This window comes from Haliaeetus albicilla, chromosome 19 (assembly GCF_947461875.1).
Source record: "Haliaeetus albicilla chromosome 19, bHalAlb1.1, whole genome shotgun sequence".
In the NCBI taxonomy this organism is placed as follows: Eukaryota; Metazoa; Chordata; class Aves; order Accipitriformes; family Accipitridae; genus Haliaeetus; species Haliaeetus albicilla.
In genome coordinates this window covers 17,585,106-17,609,738 of record NC_091501.1, presented here as the reverse complement: position 1 = coordinate 17,609,738, position 24,633 = coordinate 17,585,106, and the positions used below count along the sequence as shown (strand labels likewise).

At 40.1% G+C, this 24,633-nt stretch overlaps 1 protein-coding gene across 4 annotated transcripts; it reads right to left on the bottom strand.

Moving 5' to 3' along the window:
* Positions 1-463: 463 nt before the first annotated feature.
* On the bottom strand, positions 464-22,790 carry PYROXD1 (pyridine nucleotide-disulphide oxidoreductase domain 1). 4 transcript variants are annotated; one of them, XM_069807875.1, is made up of 12 exons: positions 22,658-22,790; positions 18,364-18,444; positions 16,061-16,180; positions 14,550-14,678; positions 12,587-12,660; positions 11,483-11,643; positions 6,484-6,584; positions 5,072-5,201; positions 4,039-4,151; positions 1,715-1,837; positions 1,280-1,417; positions 464-768 (listed from the first exon to the last, which is right to left on the bottom strand). In XM_069807875.1, the coding sequence occupies exons 1-12, from the start codon at positions 22,736-22,738 to the stop codon at positions 520-522; spliced, it is 1,500 nt and encodes a 499-aa protein (XP_069663976.1). In that variant the 5' UTR covers positions 22,739-22,790; the 3' UTR covers positions 464-519. The 4 variants fall into 4 exon arrangements, with proteins under 4 accessions (XP_069663976.1, XP_069663972.1, XP_069663974.1 ...); XM_069807871.1 differs by lacking the exon at positions 22,658-22,790 and adding an exon at positions 22,304-22,580; XM_069807873.1 differs by lacking the exon at positions 22,658-22,790 and adding an exon at positions 19,883-20,445.
* Between the last annotated feature and the right edge of the window lie 1,843 nt (positions 22,791-24,633).

Sequence of the window (24,633 nt, the reverse complement as noted above, 5' to 3'; positions counted from 1 at the left end):
TTTACACAGGTAAGGCAGCACCATCCCATCAAGGCATCCTGGCTCACAAGGGTGGCTTACTGGTTGAGATGAGGAACATGTATGGCATTAAGCCATGGGGAAACCAGGCTCTGGTGACCATGGCAGGCAAATGATGCATGGTTTAGGGAAGAAGGGAGCTATGCAGCAGGCACAGGATTTAACATGTGTCATTTACTTTTCAAAAGTGAAGGCTACCTCACACTCAGGCAAATGCAGTGCCATCTTAACAGCACAGTGGAGCCCACTTCTTAAGACTGTTATAGCACTGTTCTTGTATGTTCATCTAATCTAGATGAAAACTCTTTACCAACACTAATCCACTTGCTTTTGTTGCTGCATTTCTACACAGATTTAATTTGCTGCTATTTTGACAAGATCAACACAAAATCTTAATAAGGAAGTGCATTTATCCCTCTCATCTGGTAATCCTGAGGAAACAGTATTTTAGACACATTACTTGGTGTCAAAACTTTATACAAAATGGAAATGGGGTTTTGTTCAGTCAAAATAATCTTCTATATCAATATCTGGATTCAGGAGATCTTCACCATAGGCTGAAAGATCCATTTGATTTAAAATTAAGTTTTCAAAGGTTTCTTCCAAGTCTGTTTCACCAATCAGCACAGCTCCCATCATTCGGCCATTCTGCATCACTACTTTAACATACTCTTGTCCCTTGGTACATCTCAGCATCAGTTCATGGTCTAAGCCCAAGCCTTGAGCATTGTATTTTCCCAAAACCACCACCTAACAGAAGGAAGAAGAAAAAGCACTCATAAGAACATTGCAGTGGCCTTTAGTATTTCTGCTGATAACAGTTCTAAGCTTCAAAAGACTAATGTAAACAGGGAAATGTCTGTCCCTGGGGAGCCTCCCTGCTTCACTGGCTTGCAAACCCACAGTAGAATTAAAAAAATGTTCACCTTGAAACATCATACACAAAACCCAATAATGAACCACTTACCATGCCAAACTGTGTTGAATTTATCCATGAACAGAAACTTAATGAAATAGAATATATAGATGCAAAATGTATCAGTTGTCATTCACCAATTAAGATTTGTAATGTATCTGTAAACATCTTTTGCCCTCTTCGGTTTCAGCATTCAAAGTTAGTATGAATGGAGAAAATCTAAGCTACATTTATTTTATATAGAGAAAATTGTTTTGTCAATATTAAAGCATCTGCTCAGCGTTAGCAAGTGAACATAAGCAAGCAATGTGTATTACTCAGTGGTTTAAGACTATTATACTTTACCTTGTAATTGAAAAATTTTGTAACATGAGCAAATAGTTCAAAGCTGAAATCCATATCAATCGATTCCCCAAAAGTATCTGCTGCCATGCATTTTGCTGCATACCATCCCATCTGCCTAGCTTGAGTCCACAGTCTCATCTAAAAAAAAAAAAATTAAGAAGATTTAAAAAACACAGATACACACATCCCTGTGCAATGAGTGACAATCACTGTTCTCAATGCATACTACATATTTCCATCATACTCAGAAAGGCTGAGCGGCTTGGCTTTCAGCCACATAATTTTATCTACGTCATCAACATACCCAGGATTATCTACTTGTTCACTGGTTTCTGCTTCAATTAAACTTTCTTTTCTCCCATCTGTGTAATAGTCTGTAATTTACTTTGTAGATTAGACTGCTGCTGAGCACATAATCGTTATGATTTGATTTACCTGATGCCACACTGGACTAGGTTCCCACGACGCCGTGCAGATATCTCCAGCTGCATATATATCTGGCAGGGATGTGTGCATGTGTTTATCTACTTTAAGACCTCCATCTTCACCTACAGCAAACTAAAGTATTTGTAAAGATCAGTTAAAATGATTATTTTTCTTATTGCTAGGTAATTCAACTTCATCCACATTAAGCAGTCATCTACCTTGTTACTTTTTAATGGCAGAGTCCTAAAAAAATTTCAGTAAATTCACTATTCTGCTGAATCAAAACATTTGAAGATATAAAATTATATGAATAAATACTAGGGGAACCCAGCAAGATGCTCTTCTGGATGCCATATAGCAACAAAGAAAAAGGTCATTCAGTGTAAACAACTTACGGCTATTTATTCTCCCATCTCATCTGACTCAATTAGGAAAGACTGATGATAACCACAAGAGAAACACATTGTTCAGACCTCACAATCTCAAGTCTCCTTAGTCTTCAAGGGTAGAAAACAGATCCCAAGAGTGCTATAATGAAGTATTTTTCACAACTGTCTACATATCAAGTATTACTTCTCCACATAATAATGCAACCCTGCCCCCTGCAGATTTTTTCCCGAATTTTACCACACCTAGAACCCTTCAAATAAGCAGAAAAAAAATAGCCTACAAAAGCATAATTTCCTACCAATCCCTGCATTCTTTTCTCACAAGTTTAAGAGCAGATCAGTGTTGCATTTTACAAGTCACCTTCACATATCCTTTAAAATATCTCAAACTCTATGTATTAAAAAAAGCTTAGAACAGAATTACATACCGAGTAAAATTATTTAACATGAGACTATCCAGAGTGGCAAGACATCCATGGTAAGAAACAAAGCATTAAGCATTATTTCTAGAATACAGCATAGGTTTTTAAAATTTTATTACTGATAGGTAGGCAGGGAAGTAACAGAACTTGCCAAATTTCAAATCACACTACACATGTTACAGAGAGACCTAGTCTTAAGAGTCCATTTTGTATTTTTGCCAAGGCCAGAAAATACCATCGCAAATACCTAATTCCTAATCTAACTTTATAACGTAGGCCTTGAAATACTTCATGACTCAACATCAACTTTCTTCTGCTTTATTCAGAGGATAGCGTTTTACTTCCTAATCAGAAGGAACCACAAAATGGCAAGTACCCTAACATACTGGGTTTTGGCCGGGATAGAGTTAATTTTCTTCACAGCAGCTTGTACAGGGCTGTGTTTTGGATTTGTGATGAAAACTGTGTTGATAAACAGGGATGTTTTAGTTGTTGCTGAGCAGCACTTACACAGAGCCAAGGCCTTTTCTGCTTTTCACTTCAGCCCACCAGCGAGGAGGCTGGGGGGGCACAAGGAGTTGGAGGGGACACAGCCGGGACAGCTGACCCCAACTGACCAAGGGATATTCCAGACCATAGGACGTCATGCTCAGCATAGAAAGCTGGGGGAAGAAGGAGAAAGGGGGGGATGTTTGGAGTGATGACATTTTGTTTTCCCAAATAACTGTTATGTGTGATGGAGCCCTGCTTTCCTGGAGATGGCTGAACATCTCCCTGCCAATGGAAAACAGTGAATGAATTCCTTGTTTTGCTTTACTTGTGTGTGCAGCTTTTGCTTTGCCTAAATTGTCTTTATCTCAAACACGAGCTTTTGCACTTCTAACCCTTACGACTCTCTTCCCCCATCCCACTGCGGGGAGTAAGTGACCTACTGTGTGGGGCTGAGCTGCCGGCCAGGGTTAAGCCAGACACCTAACGTGGAGACAGAACGATCTCAAGGCCTGAAAATTCACAAGGCAGCTAGGAACTCTGTGATCATTATCCATGTTTGGATGCTGATTCAAAGTGTGACTTCCCTCAATGAATATGAGCACCTTTATAGCTCAGAATATTGGAAACTGGTTCCTTCCCAGGAAAAAATAGTAAGATTTGTAAGGTAAGAATATGGGGCAGAATTAACATAAAAATTATTCTACATTTTTGCCACATTGACGAATTATACAAGTGTTCTTCTCTCTTTGTATAGGCTTAATCTTAACAGTGTACATTGTATATATACTGTGTATCAGTACATATGAGGAGCAACATAATAAGCCAAGACAACAAATGAAATTCTTTTTTATCATGTTGGGTATTTCCAATATCAACATACCTGCTTTATTTTTAAATGTTGTACAACATTCAAAACCCTTAGCAATTAATGTTTCATGTCAGAATAGAAGCATAAACAAGCTGAAAAAGCTTATTTCACCTTACTAAAAAAACCCAAACCCTTAAACTTCAAAAGAAATAGTATACTCACATTATTGCCATCAAGAAATGGTTTAACATTTGGCACAACTCCAGTTGCACTGACAATGAAATTGCATCCATAAATTTTTCCATTAGTTAATTCCACATATACAGGCCACAGCACTGAAAAAGGGGAAAATTTTGCCCTGAGAACGTAACCAACGGAGGTTATTTTATTAATTATGTCTTACAATAAGATATGAACTAAAAGAAATAAAAAAAAAAAATCTTTTAAGATATCTAACTGATTAGGGTAGGGAAAAAAAATTTTAAAAAGAAGAAAAAAAAAAATCAGATGTTACCTATAACATTTCTACCTTCACTCAGGACAAGAAAAAAAAAAAAAGAGATTATGGATCTTAGCTCCAAGTCCTACTATTAACTTTCTCTGGAATTTTCCTAAATCAAAGCCCTCATTTGTAGGGGGAAAATACTGTGTCCTGCCTGCCACTGCTTCAGATCCATGGAACGTTCTCTGAAGTACACAATTGGCAAATATTCTTTTATATAAAAATTTACAGATGCACAGGAAATGCCTCAAAAGCAGAAAGAATGTCAGAGATTTTACTTCCTACAACCTTATGCTGAAAGTAATTGGCTGTTAAAATATAATTTAAATATTAATTTTCATTCAGTGGAATTTATAGATAGAATTATTCGTGAAACAAGTGGTATTTTCTTTTACTTTCTTTGAAGGATTAATTCAGTTTTGACACTAAATATTTTGGGGTTTTTTTTGCTTCTGTGTTAACTCCACTATTAATACATGATTTTATTGGACTGTCACAAGGAGGGAATAGTCTGCATACAGGATTTAGGCGACTTTGTGGAAAAAGGGTCTGACCCATAACATTTTATAATTTAATTGTAGCCCATAAATGAAATTCTCAACTACTATAAATTTCTAGAGCTCCATTTATTTTATAGAAATAAAGGATTTATTTTCCAAATCTGTATTTGCTCTAAAACAGCAAACAAGATCAAGCATGCTCCAGCACTGCTGTATCTTCAACACATTATTTCTAATCAGCACTGGCACCTACCCTCATCTGGTTCTACATTTTTCTCTTCCTTAGGAAAAGTCAAAGAAGTCCGTTGCAGTTGTATAAATTCTTGCTGTAAGTGTATTTTCTTTACTTCACATAGTATTTCAATATGTACTTTATGACAAAACTAAAGAAGATTGACAAAATTGTAAAAATAATGATTAGCAATAACAATATTTTTAATAGCAAGTAAACCTTTACCTAAATTGATGTTACTAAACTGGAGAAAAAACCCCATAAATCCCATCCTAAAGCACAGCACATTAGCATAGTTCCCACACTTTTTTCTTTTTTGGCACAGATCTAACCATAGCAAATGACAATTTACCTGCTTTTTCAGCAGGTATCTGATGTTCCTTGAAATTCATGACAGTTTATATTTTTCTGGCATTCCAGAAAACATATTCAAGTTCCCCTGAGTTTACATGAAGAGAATTCAGAACTTATCAGACTAGAAAAAAGTAAACTCATCTTCCCTATCTTTCAGGAGTCCAAATCCTTCATTTTTCTATCATGAATTAAATTCTGATAACAACAGTAAGTTTATGTTCTAAATGCTGTAAAAAGAAAAAGAAACTATATCGTGTTTCATCAACCCATGTTTCAACCACGTACTCCTATTCTGAGCTCGAGATAGAAGTTGTAAAGTTACCTGTGTCTCTGAACTATTTTGTGGATTCAGGCCTTGAATGGTTTTATTCTCCACTACACAAACATATTTCCACAGCCTTCAACAGCCAAAACACCACTGATTAATCTGCTGAATATCCTAAACATCCTTTAGTTGGTATTGTAAAGCCAATTCTGTAGAATCTATGACTGATCACCTCTTTTTTTTTTAAAGGGTGTTAACAGATGCAAACACCTAGCAGCTAAGAAATTAATAAATAAAAACCTGATAAAAAATTACGAAATGTGAGGATTTTTACTTTATTCAAACATGAAACTCCTCACAATGCTCATGTCCACTACTGATTTTGCATTTTGTAATCTGCTGGGACAGGAGACTGATGTTCCCCGTACCTCTGTACAAATCCTACTGTCCTATTTTTCACATAAGAAAATGTATGTATGGCAGCTAAAATCGGGACAATAGAGGTACCACTGCTTCTGGTTAAAGCTAAGATTGACACCAGTCCTACAGAAATACACAAACCAACATTGATGTTTCAATCTGAAGAACAAATTGCTAAAACCATGACAGTGGATCCAATTAGCCACCTTTTTCCTGAAGCAGAAAGTTGCTTTATTTGTGCTAAGATATTTTCCTGTTTAAGTCTGACAGGAGAATCAGTTCAAGTACATTTTATTTTTATTCTTCTAATTAACCCTGAACATTTCACATTCTGTCATCCTTACCCACTTAAAGCAACATTTAAATAAATGTGTAAGCAAGATTATGATCATACCTCTTTAGTTCCTTTAAGATGTAAGCCCTCATGCCAATCAGGGCCTAAGGCGCTACCCAGTTTATCAGATGCTGCTAAACTTCTTTCTTTTTCCTCACTTCCTGAAGGAAAGAGATGAGAATATCAGATTTAGTGTGCATGCTTCATTGCCTGCAGAATTTAGAACAAGGATTCTCAACTAAGAGAAATATGATCCAGTTGCCAAAAGGGAAGACAAAAGTGTGTAATGTCCCCAACCCCATTAATTTGCAGACAAATCAGACTCCAAGCCAGTATTTTTAACACCTTTCAACTTTATGCCTTTCATTACTTCACTCACCTCCAAAACAACCGTGCCACTGTTAGGTGCCTGCATAGACCCTTAACAGCCAGACAGACCCCAACAGCACCAGGGTTCTGGAGACCCACTGTAGACTCAGTTGCTTAATATCACTGCTAATATTTAAATTGATGTCCATGTGCTAGCAAATGTGCACTGTCCCCTCCATTGCACAAAAGTACAAATTCTAACATACCATGACCCATATGAAGAATGCTGGGTGCCATTTTGTGATGTTTAGGCTGACTCTTCTACAATTTAAACTTCTGACCTGAAGTCTAGAACCATGCTCTTCTTTTTGTTATTATATTGGTCATATATGTTTCTGTAATGTTTGTTCATGCAGTTCTAGTTAACTGTTATTATTAATCATAAAATCATAGAATCATTTAGGTTGGAAAAGACCTTTAAGATCACTGAGTCCAACTGTTAACCTAACAATGCGAAGTCCACCACTAAACCATGTCCTTAAGTGCCACATCTACACGTCTTTTAAGTATCTCCAGGGATGGCGACTCAACCACTTCCCTGGGCAGCCTGTTCCAAGGCTGAGGTGAAGAAATTTTTCCTAATAGCCAATCTAAACCTCCCCTGGTGCAACTTGAGGCCATTTCCTCTTGTCCTATCCCTTGTTACTTGATAGAAGAGACTGACACCCACCTCGCTACAACCTCCTTTCAGGTAGCTGTAGAGAGCGATAAGGTCTCCCCTCAGCCTCGTTTTCTCCAGGCTAAACAACCCCAGCTCTGTCAGCTGCTCCTCATAAGACTTGTTCTTTAGACCCTTCACCAGCTTTGTTGCCCTTCGTTGGACATGCTCCAGCATCTCAATGTCTTTCTTGTAGTGAGGGGCCCAAAACTGAACACAGTATTCAAGGTGCGGTCTCACCAGTGCTGAGTACAGGGGAACAATCCCTTCCCTAGTCCTGCTGGCCACACTATTTGTGATACAAGCCAGGATGCCGTGTTGGCCTTCTTGGCTACCTGGGCACATTGCCAGCTCCTATTCAGCTGGCTGTCGACCAACACCCCCCAGGTCCTTTTCTGGCAGGCAGCTTTCCAGCCACTCTTCCCCAAGCCTGTACCGTTGCATGGGGTTGTTGTGACCCAGCTACAGGACCCAGCACTTGGCCTTGTTGAACCTCATACAATTGGCCTCGGCCCATCGATCCAGCCTGTCCAGATACCTCTGTAGAGCCTTCCTACCATGGAGCAGATCAACTCTCCTGCTCAACTTGGTGTCTGCAAACTTACTGAGGGTGCACTCAATCCCCTCGTCCAGATCATTGATAAAGATACTAAACAGAACTGGCCCCATTGCTGAGCCCTGGGGAACACCACTGGTGACCAGCCACCAACTGGATTTACCTCCATTCACCACAACTCTTTGGGCCCGGCCATCCAGCCAGCTTTTTACCCAACGAAGAGTACACCTGTCTAAACCATGAGCAGCCAGTTTCTCCAGGAGAATGCTGTGGGAAATGGTGTCAAAGGCTTTACTGAAGTCTAAGTAGATAACATCCACAGCCTTTCCCTCATCCACTAAGTGGGTCACCTTGTCATAGAAGGAGATCAGGTCAGTCAAGCAGGACCTGCTTTTCATAAATCCATGCTGACTGGGCCTAATCACCTGGTTGTCCACTACGTGCTGCATGATGGCGCTCAAGATGGTCTGCTCCATAACCTTCCCTGGCACCAAGGTCCAACTGACAGGCCTGTAGTTCCCCAGATCCTCCTTCTGGCCCTTCTTGTAGATGGGCATCATATTTGCTAACTTCCAGTCACTTGGGACCTCCCCAGTTAGCCAGGACTGCTGATGAACGATTCAAAGTGGCTTGGTGAGCACTTCCACCAGCTCCCTCAGTACCCTTGGGTGGATCTCATCTGGCCCCATAGACTCGAGTGGTGTAGCAGGTCGCTAGCCATTGCCCCTTGGATTATGGGGGCTTCTTTCTGCTCCCCATCCCTGTCTTGCAGCTCAGGGGGCTGGGTACCTAGAGAACAACTGGTCCTACTATTAAAGACTAAGGCAAAGAAGTCATTAAGTACCTTTGTCACCTTTGTCACTATGTTCCACCCCACACAATAAAAGATGGAGATTTTCCTTAGCCCTCCTTTTGCTGCTAATGTATTCATAGAAACATTTTTTGTCTTTTACAGCAGCAGCCAGATTAAGTTCTAGTTGGGCTTTGGCCCTTCTAATTTTCTCCCTGCATAACCTCACGACATCCTTGTAGTCCTCCTGAGTTGCCTGCCCCTTTTTCCAAAGGTCATAAACTCTCTTTTTTTTTTTTTTCCCCTGAGTTCCAGACAAAGATCTCTGTTCAGCCAGGCTGGTACTCTTCCCCACCAGCTCATCTTTTGGCACATGGGGAAGGCCTGCTCCTGCACCTTTAAGTTTTCCTTCTTGAAGAATGTCCAGCCTTCCTGGACTCCTTTGCCCTTCAGGACTGCCTCCCAAGGGACTCTGTCAATCCGTCTCCTAAACAGGCCAAAGTCTGCCCCCTGGAAGGCCAAGGTAGCCGTTCTGCTGACCCCCCTCCTTGCTTCTCCAAGAATCAAAGACTGCCATTTTGTGATCGCTATGCCCAAGACAGCCTCCAACTATCACATCACCCACAAGTCCTTCTCTGTTCGCAAACAACAGGTCCAGTGGGGCGCCTTCCCTAGTTGGCTCATTCTGTGTCAGGCAGCTCTCTTCCTCACACTCCAGGAACCTCCCAGACTGTTTCCACTCTGCTATATATATTCTATCTCCAGCGGACTTCTGGTAAGTTGAAGTCCCCCATGAGAACAAGGGCTAGCAATTGTGAGACTTCTCCCAGCTGCTTACAGAGTACTTTATCTGCCTCTTCATCCTGGCTGGGTGGTCTATAACAGACTCCCACTGTGATATCTGCCTTGTTGGCCTTCCCCCCGATTCTTACCAATAAACGCTCAACCCTATTTTTAAGCCCATCATTAAGCTCTAGACAATCAAAACACTCCCTAACACACAGGGCTACCCCACTGCCCCTCCTTCCTTGCCTATCCCTTCTGAAGAGTTTACAGCCATCCATTGCAGCACTCTAGTTGTGCGAGTCATCCCACCATGCTTCCACAATGGCAACTACGTCATAGTTTTCCTGCTGCACAATGGCTTCCAGCTCCTCCTGTTAGTTGCCCATGCTGCATGTATTGGTGTAGATGCACTTCACTTGGGCTATTGATCCCACCACCTTTGGGGGGACAGAAGCCCTAATTCCTATGCGACCATTCTCAGGCGCCTCCATGGTTTCTAACACATCAACCCTTATGTCTTTGCTGCTGCATGGATCTCCATCCCCTATCTCCACTGAGGCGGCAGACCAAAGGACCTTGCTAAAACACTGTCCCTCAAACATTGGTGTGCTGCCCCCATGCTTATCTCTAGTGACCCTGCTTTTATCCCTTTCTCCCTTCAAACCTAGTTTAAAGCTCTTTCAGTGAGCCCTACTAACTCCTGTGCAAAGATCCTTTTCCCCCTTTGACACAGGTGTACCTCATCTTTTGCCATAAGGCCTTGTAAACCAACCCATGACCAAAAAACCCCACATTCTGCTGGTGACACCAGGCTCAGAGCCAGGTATTGATCTGCTGTCTCTTCCTGTTTCTTCCCTCATCATTCCCTACAACTGGAAGGATAGAGGAGAACACTATTTTTGCTCCTGATCCCTTAACCAGTCGTCTCAAGGCCCTGAAGTCTCTCTTGATTGCCCTTGGGACTTCTTCTTGCAACTTCATTGCTGCCTACCTGAAAAATCAATAGTGGATAACAATCCAAGAGCCGTACCAGGGTAGGAAGCTTTTTCTTCACATCTTTAACCTGGGCCCCAGGCAGGCAGCAGACTTCCCTAAGAAGTGGGTCTGGTCTGCATATTGGGCCTTCTGTTCCCTTCAGAAGGGAGTCTCCTACAACGACCCATCTTTTTTTCTTTATGGAAGCAGTTTTGACTCAGGACATAGTCCGACTTAACCTCGGTGACACCTCCAAGCTAGATGAACAATCGTCCTCGTTATCATTCAGGTCTACTTGCAGAGCCTCATACCTATTATGCAAGAGCACCTGGGAAGGTAGGGTGGTCACAGAGGAGATGCACCTGCTGCACCGGACAGGAACCTGTCACCATTACCCCCTATCCCTTGTGTCACTACGTTCAGCCAGGCAGAGAGAGGATAGGGAATCCTCTCTATCATGCATCCTGTCTGCTTGTTGGGCCTGTCTCAGGGAAGGTAGGTGCAATTCCAGTAGTCTATCTATTAAGACTGCAGTTTCAATGCATCTGTAATAACATTCTGTGAGGTTTCATCTGGTCCTCCAATAGCTTATTATGGGAGAGCTCCTTCCTACATAATGCTGACATAATTCAGAAAAACATTAAAATATTACAGAAAATAGAACAAGTTCTTCAGCAGAGAGAATACAGGAAATGAATTTTAAACTTGGCACAGATATAAAGATAAGCACATTTTTTACAGTTCATAGGTAACTGTATTACATGCTGTCATGTGTCTACATAAATTCTGGATAGGTTTTTATATCCTTTTAAACTTTTTTTTTTTAAGAAGGAACACACTTATGGCCTGCTAAATTAATTGATCTTAGGACTATCTTTAATATTAAATGCTGCTGCTGCAGCATTAGGAGACTAAACCACCATACCTTCCATTGTATACTTGGTTCTTTTACATTCAATTGGAGTCTCTTGTTTTTCAGCAGTTAGCTTTGGAATGAGAAATTCAGCTGCTCCTGCATCAAAAAAAGTGTTTCCAATAGCTTTATCCTTGATAGCCCAGATAACTTCACAGCCTTGGATTTCATACCTGTGGACATTTAAACAATGGATAAAGTGACAGACTGACTACCTGAAAAGGATCTGACTCTTAGCAACACAACTAGAAGCATGCCAGGTTTCATTCCAGAAGCTAGAAATAAGGGATCCAAGACTTTTAAACCTATCAAATCTACTACTGCTTCTAAATATTTACATAAGGGGCCCATTAAAAAAAAAATTCTCTTCAAAGTTGACAGGTCATACTTTCTCACCAGCACAACCTCAACTGAACCAGGGCAGGGTGTGACGGGAGGCACATCAAATTTATAATAACAACACTTAGTACTTCCAGCTCCCCACAGTGAAAAAAAATGTGCATTCTTGCCAGACTGCCCACTGCAAAGAAAAAGCATTTGGATCTTGTTTGTACTACCTGGAACATGAACTGGTAGAGACATGCAGAAGACAATTTAGTAAAAGTGATTCCCTGCAACACAAAACAAGACCATATAATTGCATAATACAGGTGGTTCTGTTATCTAGCAGACTGGATGACCACATGGTTCAGTATCCTACCTGTGACAAAGGCCACATCAGACACTTCAAAAGTTCTATCAACTTAAATTAGGCTAGGTGCAAGCTAAGCTGCCTCTTTATTCTTGTTACATCTTTTGTCTCCAGAAGTCAGACAAGTTTTACAACTTAAATATTGCCCTTAATAGCCTTAACAGAAATCTCTATTGGTGCCAAATCAGAAAAATGCTGTATATTCTTGCTATCTATGTGCCACAGCTTCTTCTGAATCTTGCTGAATTTTATGTGACAGTAAGCACCACTATACTGTGAAAACATTATTTCAATCAATTTTGCTACTAAATGCTTTAAGAGCTACAATTTGTAAGTCAACGTTGTCGCAAACTCATGCACACTAGGTTTAATGTTGCATTGTTAAAGATTTGAATATATATCTTTAAAACTTGTCATTTACTCACACTAATTCGAGTGCAATCCCACCATTTCCTACCACTACTATTCTCTCAGCTTGAGCCAAATTCTTCTGAAAAGCCTGCATTAAGAAAGAAAAAAAGTCAGTTACAACTTAGATCACACGTTCCCTCACACTGATCAATTATATTCTTTTCAATATTTTCTTGCTTTCTTAGTCATCTTATTTTGATTTTCTCAGACTAATGATATGCATTTACTTATGCTAAGATCTGTTACAGAAGCTAATGAAATCCATGAAGTTCTATCACATTAAGGGATTAAGTTATTGATACAGCCTTAAAAGCCTCAAACTGAGACAGTAGAAGTTAAATAACTACATTTAAGCCAATTCGACAGAGACCTTAATAGAATCCAGGAGACTTTTCCCCATCCTAGAGACCATTAGCATTGTGACAGCTATTAATCCAGTTTTATCACAACTTGCATAACTTTCACAGTAATTTGTGTAACACTAAAAAGGCAAAGATACAGAAATTTAAGAGTTTAAAAATTCCTGATCAGAAATCAGGAATTTAAAAAATAATTTGTAGCAAATCTGAGAACCAATTTTATTTGTGAAAAAAACCCAACAAACAAACAAATTTCAGAAAGAAACAAATCTCCAAATCACATCTTAGTGGCAAGAGAAATAAAAAAAATAAAAAACCAAAACAAAACATAGAGCCCAGACAGTATTTAGATCACAGTATAACCACTTCAAGTACTTCTTTCAAACAAATCAAGAATCACGACTATCAGACCAACTATTGCAATTACTCAAAACCCTGTTCATCCATGCTTCCAGTTTACATGAGTAATTGCATCATGGAACCTAAACTGTAAAAGACCAGGAAAACAGCAGTCCTTTAATCCCTTCAAAGAAGGATACTGAAGTTGTATCAGAGGGGACTAGTGAATGCAACCAATCACCATTTAAAAAAAAACAAACCAACACTAAACCAACAAACACAAACAAGTATTTTCAGCCTTATTCAAAGTTCAACATCAGTTTTGACAAATGGTAGCCCAGTCTACTGTTGCCCACAGTGGCCAACAGTGGATGCACAGGGAAGACCATCAGAAGATGACAAGCACACAGTGATACTATCCTGGAACACCCTCACAGGTTCCAGACACCACTGGTGCCTCAGATGGCATCTTTCTCTTCAATTTAGTCAAGATAAATTTGTTGACTGTCTTTTTTGTGTGTTTCTTCTTCCCTCTTCTTCTATTTCTCTTTTTTTTTTTTTTTTTGAACTCGGGTAAAGTTTTAGTATCTGAAATAAACAACAACAATTTCATAGTTTCGCTTCAGTTTGCTTAAAAAAGTAACTCCTTTTTTATTCTCAACGTCAAACTTCATTTGATGAATTACAGTTCTTATGTTATGGAGAACCAGTGTTCACTTTCACCCTGCCTTCTCTAATTCTAAAGACCTATAGCAGCAAAAACCTCACTTTCTACTTCCAAGCTGAAGTTTTAGTCTATTAAGTCATTCCTCATGTGAAAACCTTTCCACATCTTTGACAGTAACTCTTTCCTGTACAATGAAGAGAAGCTACAGTAGAACCAGAAAAAAAAAAATGTCCTTCAGTAGCCTTTCACTGAAAGAAATAGCCCTTCGTACCGTTTACTAGATACACCTTCTCAGGGAAGCTTCTACTGCTGCCTACTTCTTGTTTATATTTTCAGATTGGCTTCTGCCTGGAGGGTAAAATACCATTTATTCTAGATGATCATGTTAGAAATACTGTCTATAAGCTATCTATAAACTTAATAAATTTAGTGACTAATAATCTATTTAATGGTATTTAAGGCTATTTCTTTGCTCCTGAAAGCGTTCCTATTTAAGGATATATAGTAACAAACATCATCTTATGTTTCTTCATTTCACTCTGCACTCCGTTTTAGTATTTTGCATCGGAAGCAGGAATATATTATACACTTATAAGTCCAAAACACATTTACCTGTGCACTGTCAGTATCCCGGATTCCTAATACATATGGGTTTCCTTCAAAAATTAATTTTGGTTTTGCTCCAGCACACAGGCAGAGTTTTTCATAAATATATTCTTTCCCATCTTCAGTGAAAATTTTCTGTTAAAAAGAGAAAAGCAAAAACAACTGGAGACATCTAAGAGAACATCAGCATATTTTTTTCCTTAATGTCATAGTATTTTCCAGATACTAAAAGCTGTAACTGACTTTTCTTAAAGAGCAAGCCTTCATACTCTCAGTGATTGTGTGTCATTTTTATGCATTACCCTCACCACAGACTTAGAAGCCTAAGTAGATGACATCATACGACTGATGAAACGGAAAGTGTACACGTTGCACTCAGATGAAATACAAAGATTACCACTTGGTGGCACTCTGTACCATCTGTGCTAAAAGAAGAACAGGTTTACTATGTAACATATGTCCTCCCCACCCCAGTAACAGATGTAGACCTACGCACTACTATGTATTAGCTATTAAGAATCTCATTCAAAACATTTCAACATGGTAGACCTGTGTTAACTAGGCACAGGCTAGAATACAGTTTAGAAAGACCAGAAATTCTGTTCTTCGCTGAAGAAAAAGGGTAGGCACTAAACAAGCTACATCATTCTGCCAACAAGCAATACTTAAACATTTTATGACCTTATTGTTTTCCGAACATGAAGCTAAATAGTTTTCAGTGGGTTTGCACAGAGTTTTTAAAGGTCCTGCAAATCCATATACATGAAATATTCGTGCCCACAGAGACATACCTAAACTAAAACACCATTATAGTAACGATACAAGAATATAATTAGATTCAGAATATTAGCAGAATCTAATAGGAATCATATCTCTATGACTTAAAATAAGCAAAACCAGTTTTGGATCTGAATATGAGTTTCTGATAAATGCTGAAGTGAAAAATAACATGTCGAGTTGACACAGATACTGAGAAGGATCTGTACATGCTGTACATTGCTCATACTTGCAACATATTTCCTGCTAAAAAGAAAGAAAAAAGGTGGAAATGTTGGTTCTTTCAAGAATTTTTTTTTTTTTTGTATCAAAGTTGTTAATATTTTGGTCTCTGTAGCAACAAGCAGTAATTCAGGAATCAGAGACATCTCCAATCAAGACACCTATATTGATATACAGTATCGGTTTCATGGACTGGTTTCCCTGCTATTCCAATCAGGTATTCAATGCAGTATCTCTAAGGCATCAAAGATTTAAATCCAAAAGATATGGTTTCTTAATTAACAAGTAATTTTTGATCTACAATTTTGTCCCCTGTATACATGTCTACTTGAAAAACCGTGTAAGTGATAAGTGAAATTAAAGTTAGGAAGAATTTTCTTGTAATTTCGGTAACTTAACACTTTAATAACCAGAATGTTCTTGAACAGAAATTCACACCCAAAACATTCACCTGGTTTAGATTTTTTTTTTTAATAAATAATTTGAAAAACCACATAAAAGAGAAAATATTAGCTTACATGATCATCACTTTTCAACTGCTTTACTCCAGACTGTATAACTTTAATATTGGGATATCGTTTTTCTAATAAAGAACTTGGTTGCTCTTCTACATCAAATTCCTCAAGTGTTTTGGAGACCTGTAAGAAGAAGGGTATTTAAAAATATGAATCATCTATCCATGCCTTTTTCTAAAGCCTGTAACAAAATGTGTTATGTTCATTTCCAGTAAAGAAACCACAACATAAAGCCCATATTGTCTCAAAACATGTTATCACGTTACTGCTCTAGGTTCCTTTTTATATACAGAATCTTTTCATGCCTATTCCTGGTAAAGAGTCAAAGTAGTAAAGAGAATTTAAATACTAAACCTAGAGATTAAGCAAAAATGGAGAACCCTGATGGCTGCTCTAATGTTTTATTCCATAAATAGACTGTATTATTAGAGTTGTTAACACTGCTTTTTAACTTACCTCCTGCAGTGCTAAGCACCCGTTTTTCTGTTTGTTATAACTTTGATAAAATAACTCAAGGATGTTCTCCCATGCAAGCGCCTTCCTCTGCTCAGCATTTTGGGAAAAAAAATTTTGGTCAAAATAGCTTAAAGAATTATGGGAACACTTTTTTCTGGAATAAATATTTTTATTCTAGTTAAAAAAAAAAATCTGGTGACATTTTGTTCAAAAACCTAACGATTCAAAAACCTCTTGTTGCAGGTAGTTGGCTCTTATGTCAGGAAAAGTGCTCACTGTTGTTCAGCTTGTAAGCAGGAGATATAAGACAAGTGTTTTTCAAGATCACCTCAAAGCATTTACTCAGCAACTTATACATAGTCACTATCTGATATTTCAGAGATGGGGGCAGGGAGGAAGAGGCAATCCAGAACTTGGAAAACATTCAAGTAAGTTATGTTGATTTTGGGTTTCTTCCAGAAGTGAGCAGCTGCATGGGAACCTCCAGGCCTTCAACTTTATAGAATACTCAAAGAGTCTGGAACAGAGCTACGAACCAGAAGACACACCATACTTGCAATTCAGACAGAAATTAAGATGCTCATGTACAAAACTTAGATGCTGCTGCCTTCAAATAGTGTTTAGCTATTCCCTTATTCTTCAGGTACTAAAACTGCCGATGTGCATTACAGACTTTACATCTCTGCAACATGTAAATGTCTTTCCTGGACGCTCATATGACCATATTGTCAGCACTCTCAAGCTCAGAAGATATTCTTTACTTGGGTGTTACTCTACCAGTCTCACAAAGAGCTCTCAGTCTCTCAGCTATGTTCTGAGCATCCCATTAGCCCTGGACCAAAACCACAGTGCAAAAAGGAAGAGATGCTGATAGTGGACTACAGCCACTAAATGCAAAGAACTGCTATTCAAATCTCTCTATACTTTATTCTCCTCCTGTAGTGATCTGAATTAGGTATTCATATACCAGGAAAAATTATTTTAAAACCAGGCTGTCAGATAAACTGCAGAGTGGTCTTTCTTTACTTGTCATGAGATATGCCTCACCTGTTAGATACAATGTTTCAGAAAAAGTCAGGAATATAAATGCCAGGTGGAAGCCCAGCTCTTGGTGTCTTAACTTTCCCTGAGAGGTAAAACCTAATTTCTTACTGGTTGGCAGCTTTGCATCCTGAGTTCTGTGCAATCCAGTCTCCAACTCCTTCCATGTACTATGGTAGAGTTTAAAGTTCCCTCAGAGTGAGAAAGAGCAGTGCTTTCCAAGATCTGAGTACCTCTACAAAACTAGCTTAATGAACCTACTAGCCAGAAATCTGAACTCATGTATGGATTTTATTTTCTTTTTCAAACCAGCAGGAAAGAAGTCATTGAATCACCAGCTGCTGGAGATGTAGATAAAGGTGAAGGCAATTCCACAGAAGGCTATCCCTTTTTTTGTTACTTGTCAGAAGACTGTTTCTGCCCCAAATTCAAACACGCTACTGTACATGAGAACCACTATCAAGGCTAAATTTTTTAATTAACTTATTCCAAAGGTACCATTTCAGTGTTTAAAATGGAGCACCCATTAAGAGAGCAGTGCAATAAAGCTTCGGTAACTTAGAAAATACTTCAACCACTTAAGTCCCCAGTTTAAACTTTGCTCGAATGTTGTGAATATATTCACCAATTACTAAGGATCATGAATCACTATAAAATATCTCATCAGACCTACTAACACTTACCACTGGAGCCACACTAATATGAAAACAACTTGAGAATCATAATTTTCAGGATTAGGTTCTAAATTATCTGCACATATACAAACTTCTGAAGGGGTCTTACCATTAGAAAAATTAAGTCTCTCTTACCTGTTTGAAATTTGTTATAGCTTTTATAACTGGAGAAGCTGTCATTAAAAAAATGTCTTCTGATGGGAATTCCATGGCCAGCTTGTAAAGAAACAGAAATCATGATGAGTGAATACAGCCTTCAATAGATTTTAACTTTATGACAGTAAAATTATTGATGAAAAGTAGTATGTGTTACTATATTACTTTAGTCTTGCAGAATCCTATTGGATAAATACTACTTCAAGATTATGGAAGGATTAATGACTGAAATGAACAGAATTTGGAGACCCAAGATTTTAATTCATTCACACACAAATATATCTTCAAGAACTGCAGCCATGATATAAATGACTACTCAAAAGACTATTCTCACAGTATTCCAAAGGCCAACTGTAGGAACTGACTATGATCACGTGATTTCTGGAGACACCCAGTTGCTGGACATATTTTTTTTTATTGCACAGCAATGATTAATTGTTCACAGATTTCATTTTGACAGAAGAAATGCTGATTCCTATCGGCTATTTTAAGTGTTATTTAGTAAACTGATAAATAGATTATCATCTTCAGAGTGCTACCAAGCAATACAAGACTTCTGCAGGCCTCAAGCCAAAGTGAAGAGTTCTCATTTTAAATGTGCATTGCTCTGCCACAGAAAATAAATCAGCTCTGTCAAGTACAAACCCCTCATGTCTGAGGTACAGATAAAACCCAGGGTTCCTCGTCACCAGCATTCTACAGATGACCAGAACAGTTGTATAAGCCACCAAGAAGCACATTTCATGTTGTACACAAGCAACTGAGCTATAAAGGGACTAGCATGTATTCCTGTACCTCAGATAGGAGCAATCTAACATAGTAATTTGAAGGTGAAAGTGGTGAAACCTTGTTGCCTGTTTAAGGGAGATTCACATGGTCACACCATTGGCAAATACAAATTAACGAGGCTATGTAAAACTTAATGTAATCCACATTTTATAGCATGAATCCTTAACGTGTTTCACACGTATTGTAACTGTATGCTTTGTACTGACAGACAATATGAGAAAGGCTGACATGTTACAGACTCTGCTGCAGCAGTTGCTCCCAGCTGTATCTAATAAGACTCAGAAAAACTACAGAATGCTATGGAAAGCACATGACCACATTCAATATCTTTATTAATGACAGACAGTGGGATTGAGCACACCCTCAGCAAGTTTACAGATAATACCAAGCTGAGTGGTATAGTTGGTTAGTTAGAGGAAAGGGTTGCCATCCAGAGGGACCCCCACAGGCTTGAGGAGTGGGCCCATTTGAAACTCATGAAGTTCAACAAGGCCAAGTGCAAGGTCCTGCACCTGGGTTGGGGCAATCAGCAATATCAGTACAGAGTGGGTGATGAATGAATTGAGAGCAGCCCTGCAGAGAAGGACTTGGGGATCCTGGTTGATGAAAAATTAGATAAGGGCTGTCAACATGCACTTGCAGCCCAGAAAGCCAATCGTATCCTGGGCTGCATAAAAAGAAGTGTGGCCAGCAGGTTGAGGGAACCCACCTGGAGTACTGCATCCAGCTCTGGAGCCCCCAGCACAAGACAGACATGGACCTGTTAGAGCAGGCCCAGATTAGGGCTGGGGTCAATGATCAGAGAGGGCTAGAACACCTCCCCTCTGAGGACAGGCTGAGAGAGTTGGAGTTGTTCAGCCTGGAGAAGAGAAGGCTCTGAGGAGACCTTTTTGTGGCCTTTCAATAAATAAAGGGGGCTTACAAGAAAGACAGAGAGAGACTTTTTACCAGGATCTGTAGTGACAGTATGAGGGGTAACAGTTTTAAACTGAAAGAGAGTAGATTTAGGTTAGGTATGAGTAAGACATTCTTTACTATGATGGTGGTGAGACCCTGGAACAGGTTGCTTACCAAAGTTGTGGATGCCACATCACGGAGATTGTTCAAGGTCAGGTTGGCGGGGGCTTTGAGCAACCTGATTTAGTGGAAGGTGTCCCTGCCCATGGCACGGGGGTTAGAACTAGATGATCTTTAAAGGTCTGTTCCAACCCAAACCATTCTATGGTTCTATGTTATAATCACCAGATCTATGCTGTAACCCAAAATTTCAAGAATGATATCATGTTTTCTGTATCACTTACAGATGCTTACCCCTGCCCTCTTATTAAGATCTAATGGTTGTTTGAAACTTTCATTCATTATTAATGTTATTGCATTACTTTACCTTTTAAAAGACTAAAATTAGAAATCTGCCAGATAGAATATTAGGTTTTTCCATGCATATGGAAATGTCACAATGTAAGACATGAAAGATTTTGTGACAGAAAATAAGTCTAACTCAAGCTTTTAAGGAAAATTCAGCTTTTAAGACATTTTGTCAGAGTATTTCAAGAGGTACTCAAAAAGTAACTGATTTTTTTCGAGACAGACCCAATACAATGATTGTTCTCAGCTGCCTGAGAAGTCCGAACTACAAGACATCATATAACACATACCCAAAAATGCAATATAATGGACTTGTTTATTGCCACTATGTTCCACAGAATTGTACTTGCTCAAAACCAGGAATGAGAAAAATTGAGTTCAATCTTCCTCTTTTATATAAAGCGTGCCCCCAGCTATGGATGTACAACACAGAAATCCTTCTAGATCACACAGTGCCGCTTTTAACAGACTTGGCGACTTGAAACTTATGCTAGATCATTAATACTAAATGCTAACTGTGCTTCCTGCAGTACTAAGAGATGAGAAAAAGCAGCGAGTCTCTGTCACCACATAACAATCTGATTTGTGTTTTCCAGGAAAAAAAAAATAACGGTGAGGGAAAGGCAAGAGCATAAGAAGAGGGGTGAATTTACAGCACTAAGTGGCACTCTCTACAAGCTTTGGAAGACAACAAAGCCCAAACTCTGTGGCACTAACACAGCAGAAAGCATTTTCAAGAAAACAATAAGCATTAGTCCCTTTTATAGCAATCCTAAAGACTATAGACATCCAATATATATTGGAAATAACTGTATTGTGAAACAGGATCATAGTAATTAGATACAATTCTACATTACTTCCAGGAAAACATAAAGTTTCTAGGAATATTAAACATTGACTCAAATCTTATTCTTGCAAGCACATAAGGATACACAAGACCCTTAACTATGTGAATAGTTTAATCAACTTTTAAGGGATTACTCATATTAATATAGCATTTAAGTGTCTATAGGACCAGAGCCCACATCACTTTAACCATAAATAAAAGGAAAAAAAACACCTCTAATAAATGGTAGAAACAAACCAATTCCGTAAATATAAAGAACAATATCAATATTTTTTGTAATTTAGTCTGCATGTGGTATGTCAGAAATGAAATAGTATCACTTCATCATCAGAGAATAGATGCATCTGGAACAGTCTTTACACTGCTTTGTAGTTTTAACTGATAAAACATTCTTCACTGAACTAATATCCACATTATTTTATTCCATGTTAAAGGTACGAAACTACCTCCAGTTGCCGTTACTTGAAAAACACCAAAAACCTTGAAACCAAGAAATGAACAAATTTGGTTTTAGAGCTTGAGCTCATGGAAAGCTGAAGAGATTATCTAATCTCCACAGGTATACAGACAGCCCTGAACATGGATCCAACAAAAACAGAGCAAGATTTCTATAAAAAGGAGCACATCATAGCAGCTTTCCCCTTAGTTGCAGCACAATGCTTTGTGACTATGAGGAGTAACGCATGCAGTGCTCCTTCAAGTTTCTGACCGTACAGAATGCCAACTTTCCCAAGTTACAAAGTTTTAATCCTCTTTTTGTGAGGCGGTCGTACGCCCTTACCAGACTGTTCATGCAACTGCTGCGTAGATGAGGGTATTCACGCAATTACTGTGTAAACCTAATGACCCGAAGTTCACAAGCCGACCCAGCAGGCAGGTGTGTTTCTGAGCAGGCGCAAAGGCCCGAGCGGTCCCTACCGCCGCGCAGGCCGGTGTCACCCCGCGCCCGGCGGGCCGAGTTCAGCGCCCACACGCCGTCACGCAGGGCCCGCAGGGCGGGGTAAGGCGTACGGGCCCCCACCCGCCGAAGCCGCAATAACGCCACGGGGCCGGGAAGCCTCCTCCGGCAGCCCAAGGCTCAAGTCCCGGCACTACCGGCTGAAACGACTCCCCCCCGCCCCTGCCGGAGCCGAGAGAGGGTTCGGCCGAAGCCCCCGGGGACAACATGGCGGCGGCGGCCACCCTCCCCGGCGCCCGGCAGCGCCTCGCGCCCCCGCGCGGGAAGGGGGGTGCGCGCATGCGCGGGGCGGGCAAAGGGGCCCCGGCCCTTACCTTCTCCGCGCAGGTGACTCCCGCGATGCCTCCGCCCACCACCACGAACCGACTCCGCGCAACGCCGGGGGCAGCCGCCATTTCCCCGCCCGCTCCCGAGCGCGCCGGCGACGGAAGGTAAAAAAATCGCCGCTCCCTTACGGGGGCGATTTCCCACCGCCGCGTCCTCGCTAGGGCGCGGAAGGCGGCGCTCGGCCTACGGCGCGCGGTAGGGCCCAAACTTCCTCGGCGGGCGGCGCGCCCCTCCCGCGGGGCGGGGTGGGGCTGGGTGAGTCACCCCTCGCTCACCCGCCCCGAAACCCCGCCCCCAAACAGGCTTTTCCTCTGCCCTTTTTTTTTTTAATTTATTATTATTATTACTTTTGTGACTCTTTGGAGTTTACTTTCTCACCTTGCCGGGCGAGGACTTCGCGGGCCTGGACGCTGGAGGATGTTGATGGACTTTGTCCAGGGAGCAAAGAGAACAGATAGCAAGTAGTTACAATAAAAATTAAAGAAAAAAAAAAAAAGTTCCAGCCTTTCTTCATTCCTTAACCAGAAACCAGGAAAAAGAAACACGGAAATGTGACAGACTGCCTTTTCCCTCAGGCCTCCCCCCCTCCCATCAGTCTTGGACACAGTACTGAAAGGACAGGTTAGACCATGGCGTGAAGATGAACAGCGAGCTGGTGTTTCTGAGAGGCCCCTCTCCCTACCTGCGGCCCTCCCTTCGCACCCTGTAACCCGACGGAGTTCGGTTCGACGGAGTTCTGTCGCTGTTCGCAAAGGACACAGCCAGCAGTGCCCTGCAAGGGCTCGGTGGCGGTCAATCAGTCCTCACTTCTCTCTAAAGTCATCGGAGCGAGTGACTTTGCTGCTCTCTTTCTTCGTTTTTGAGACTAGGATGAACAGCGTGGTACTGTAACATGAGGAGTCTGTCAAAGTAAGGGAAATAAACTGACATGATAAACTGCTCAGCAATGCTTATAGTTCAATGTGAGCTGCTCAAAATGAGTTGAAGCTTTTGCAGTCTGGTTTACCTTAGTTTTCAGCATATTAGTAAGTATGATTTTTCACTGTAAAACTGACCTTCAGTAGTTTTTTTTTTCCTCTTGGAGGAAGGGATAAGCTATGAAAGATAAAACTAATTGCATGCACCACAGAAAATTACGCTATTTTATGGCCGATGCCTTTCAGACATTCCTGTTGGTATCAGGACATCAGTCACGGTCTTCAAAACAGTCGCTTCCTCATGGCAGTTAGTTATAAATACTTTAATTTTGTCTTTTTTTTTTTAAGAAGTAACTTTTTTTCCTACCATTGAAGGTAATTTCACAATCCAGACAATTGCTGGCCATTTTGGTCAGAAACTAAATTCTGTTCTCTGAACACATCCCATTCCACTGTAAATTACCTGAGTAAATGACCTGACCTAAACAGTGCAAGAAATTGGGTAGACTTGCGTCATCAAGTACAAGAATACCTTCCAATGATTTTATTCTGCAGTATATGATAAATGACAGGAGAAATTCTCATTTTACCTAGAGCATTTGCTTGTGCAAACTAAGAAAAGTTGTTACTGCCTCCATTCACAAAAAAATATAAAAAACCATTTTGGACACAATGGGGCAAATTAAGACTGTGAAAACAGTTGCTCACAATTACAGCATACCTTCTTAGTTCCTAATTGACAGCAAGGACATAAATGTAAAAACTTTTCCAGATTAATAACATTTAATTTGTGTAGGGGACATAATGAACTTGGCTTTAGTATCACTAACCCATTGCGAATTCATTCCTGACACTTCTTACCAAGCTTAGTGCATATACATTGGAAAGGAGTAGCAGAGGATGTGAGACCATGAAAGTAGATGGCAGTCATTAAGTAGGTTTTATTCTTTATTAAACGAGAACTCTTAATGTTCTCTGAGGAACTCTGGAAATCACTGCGCAGCCATCATGGTGCCTGTGTCACTCGTATCGGTGTGTGCATAACT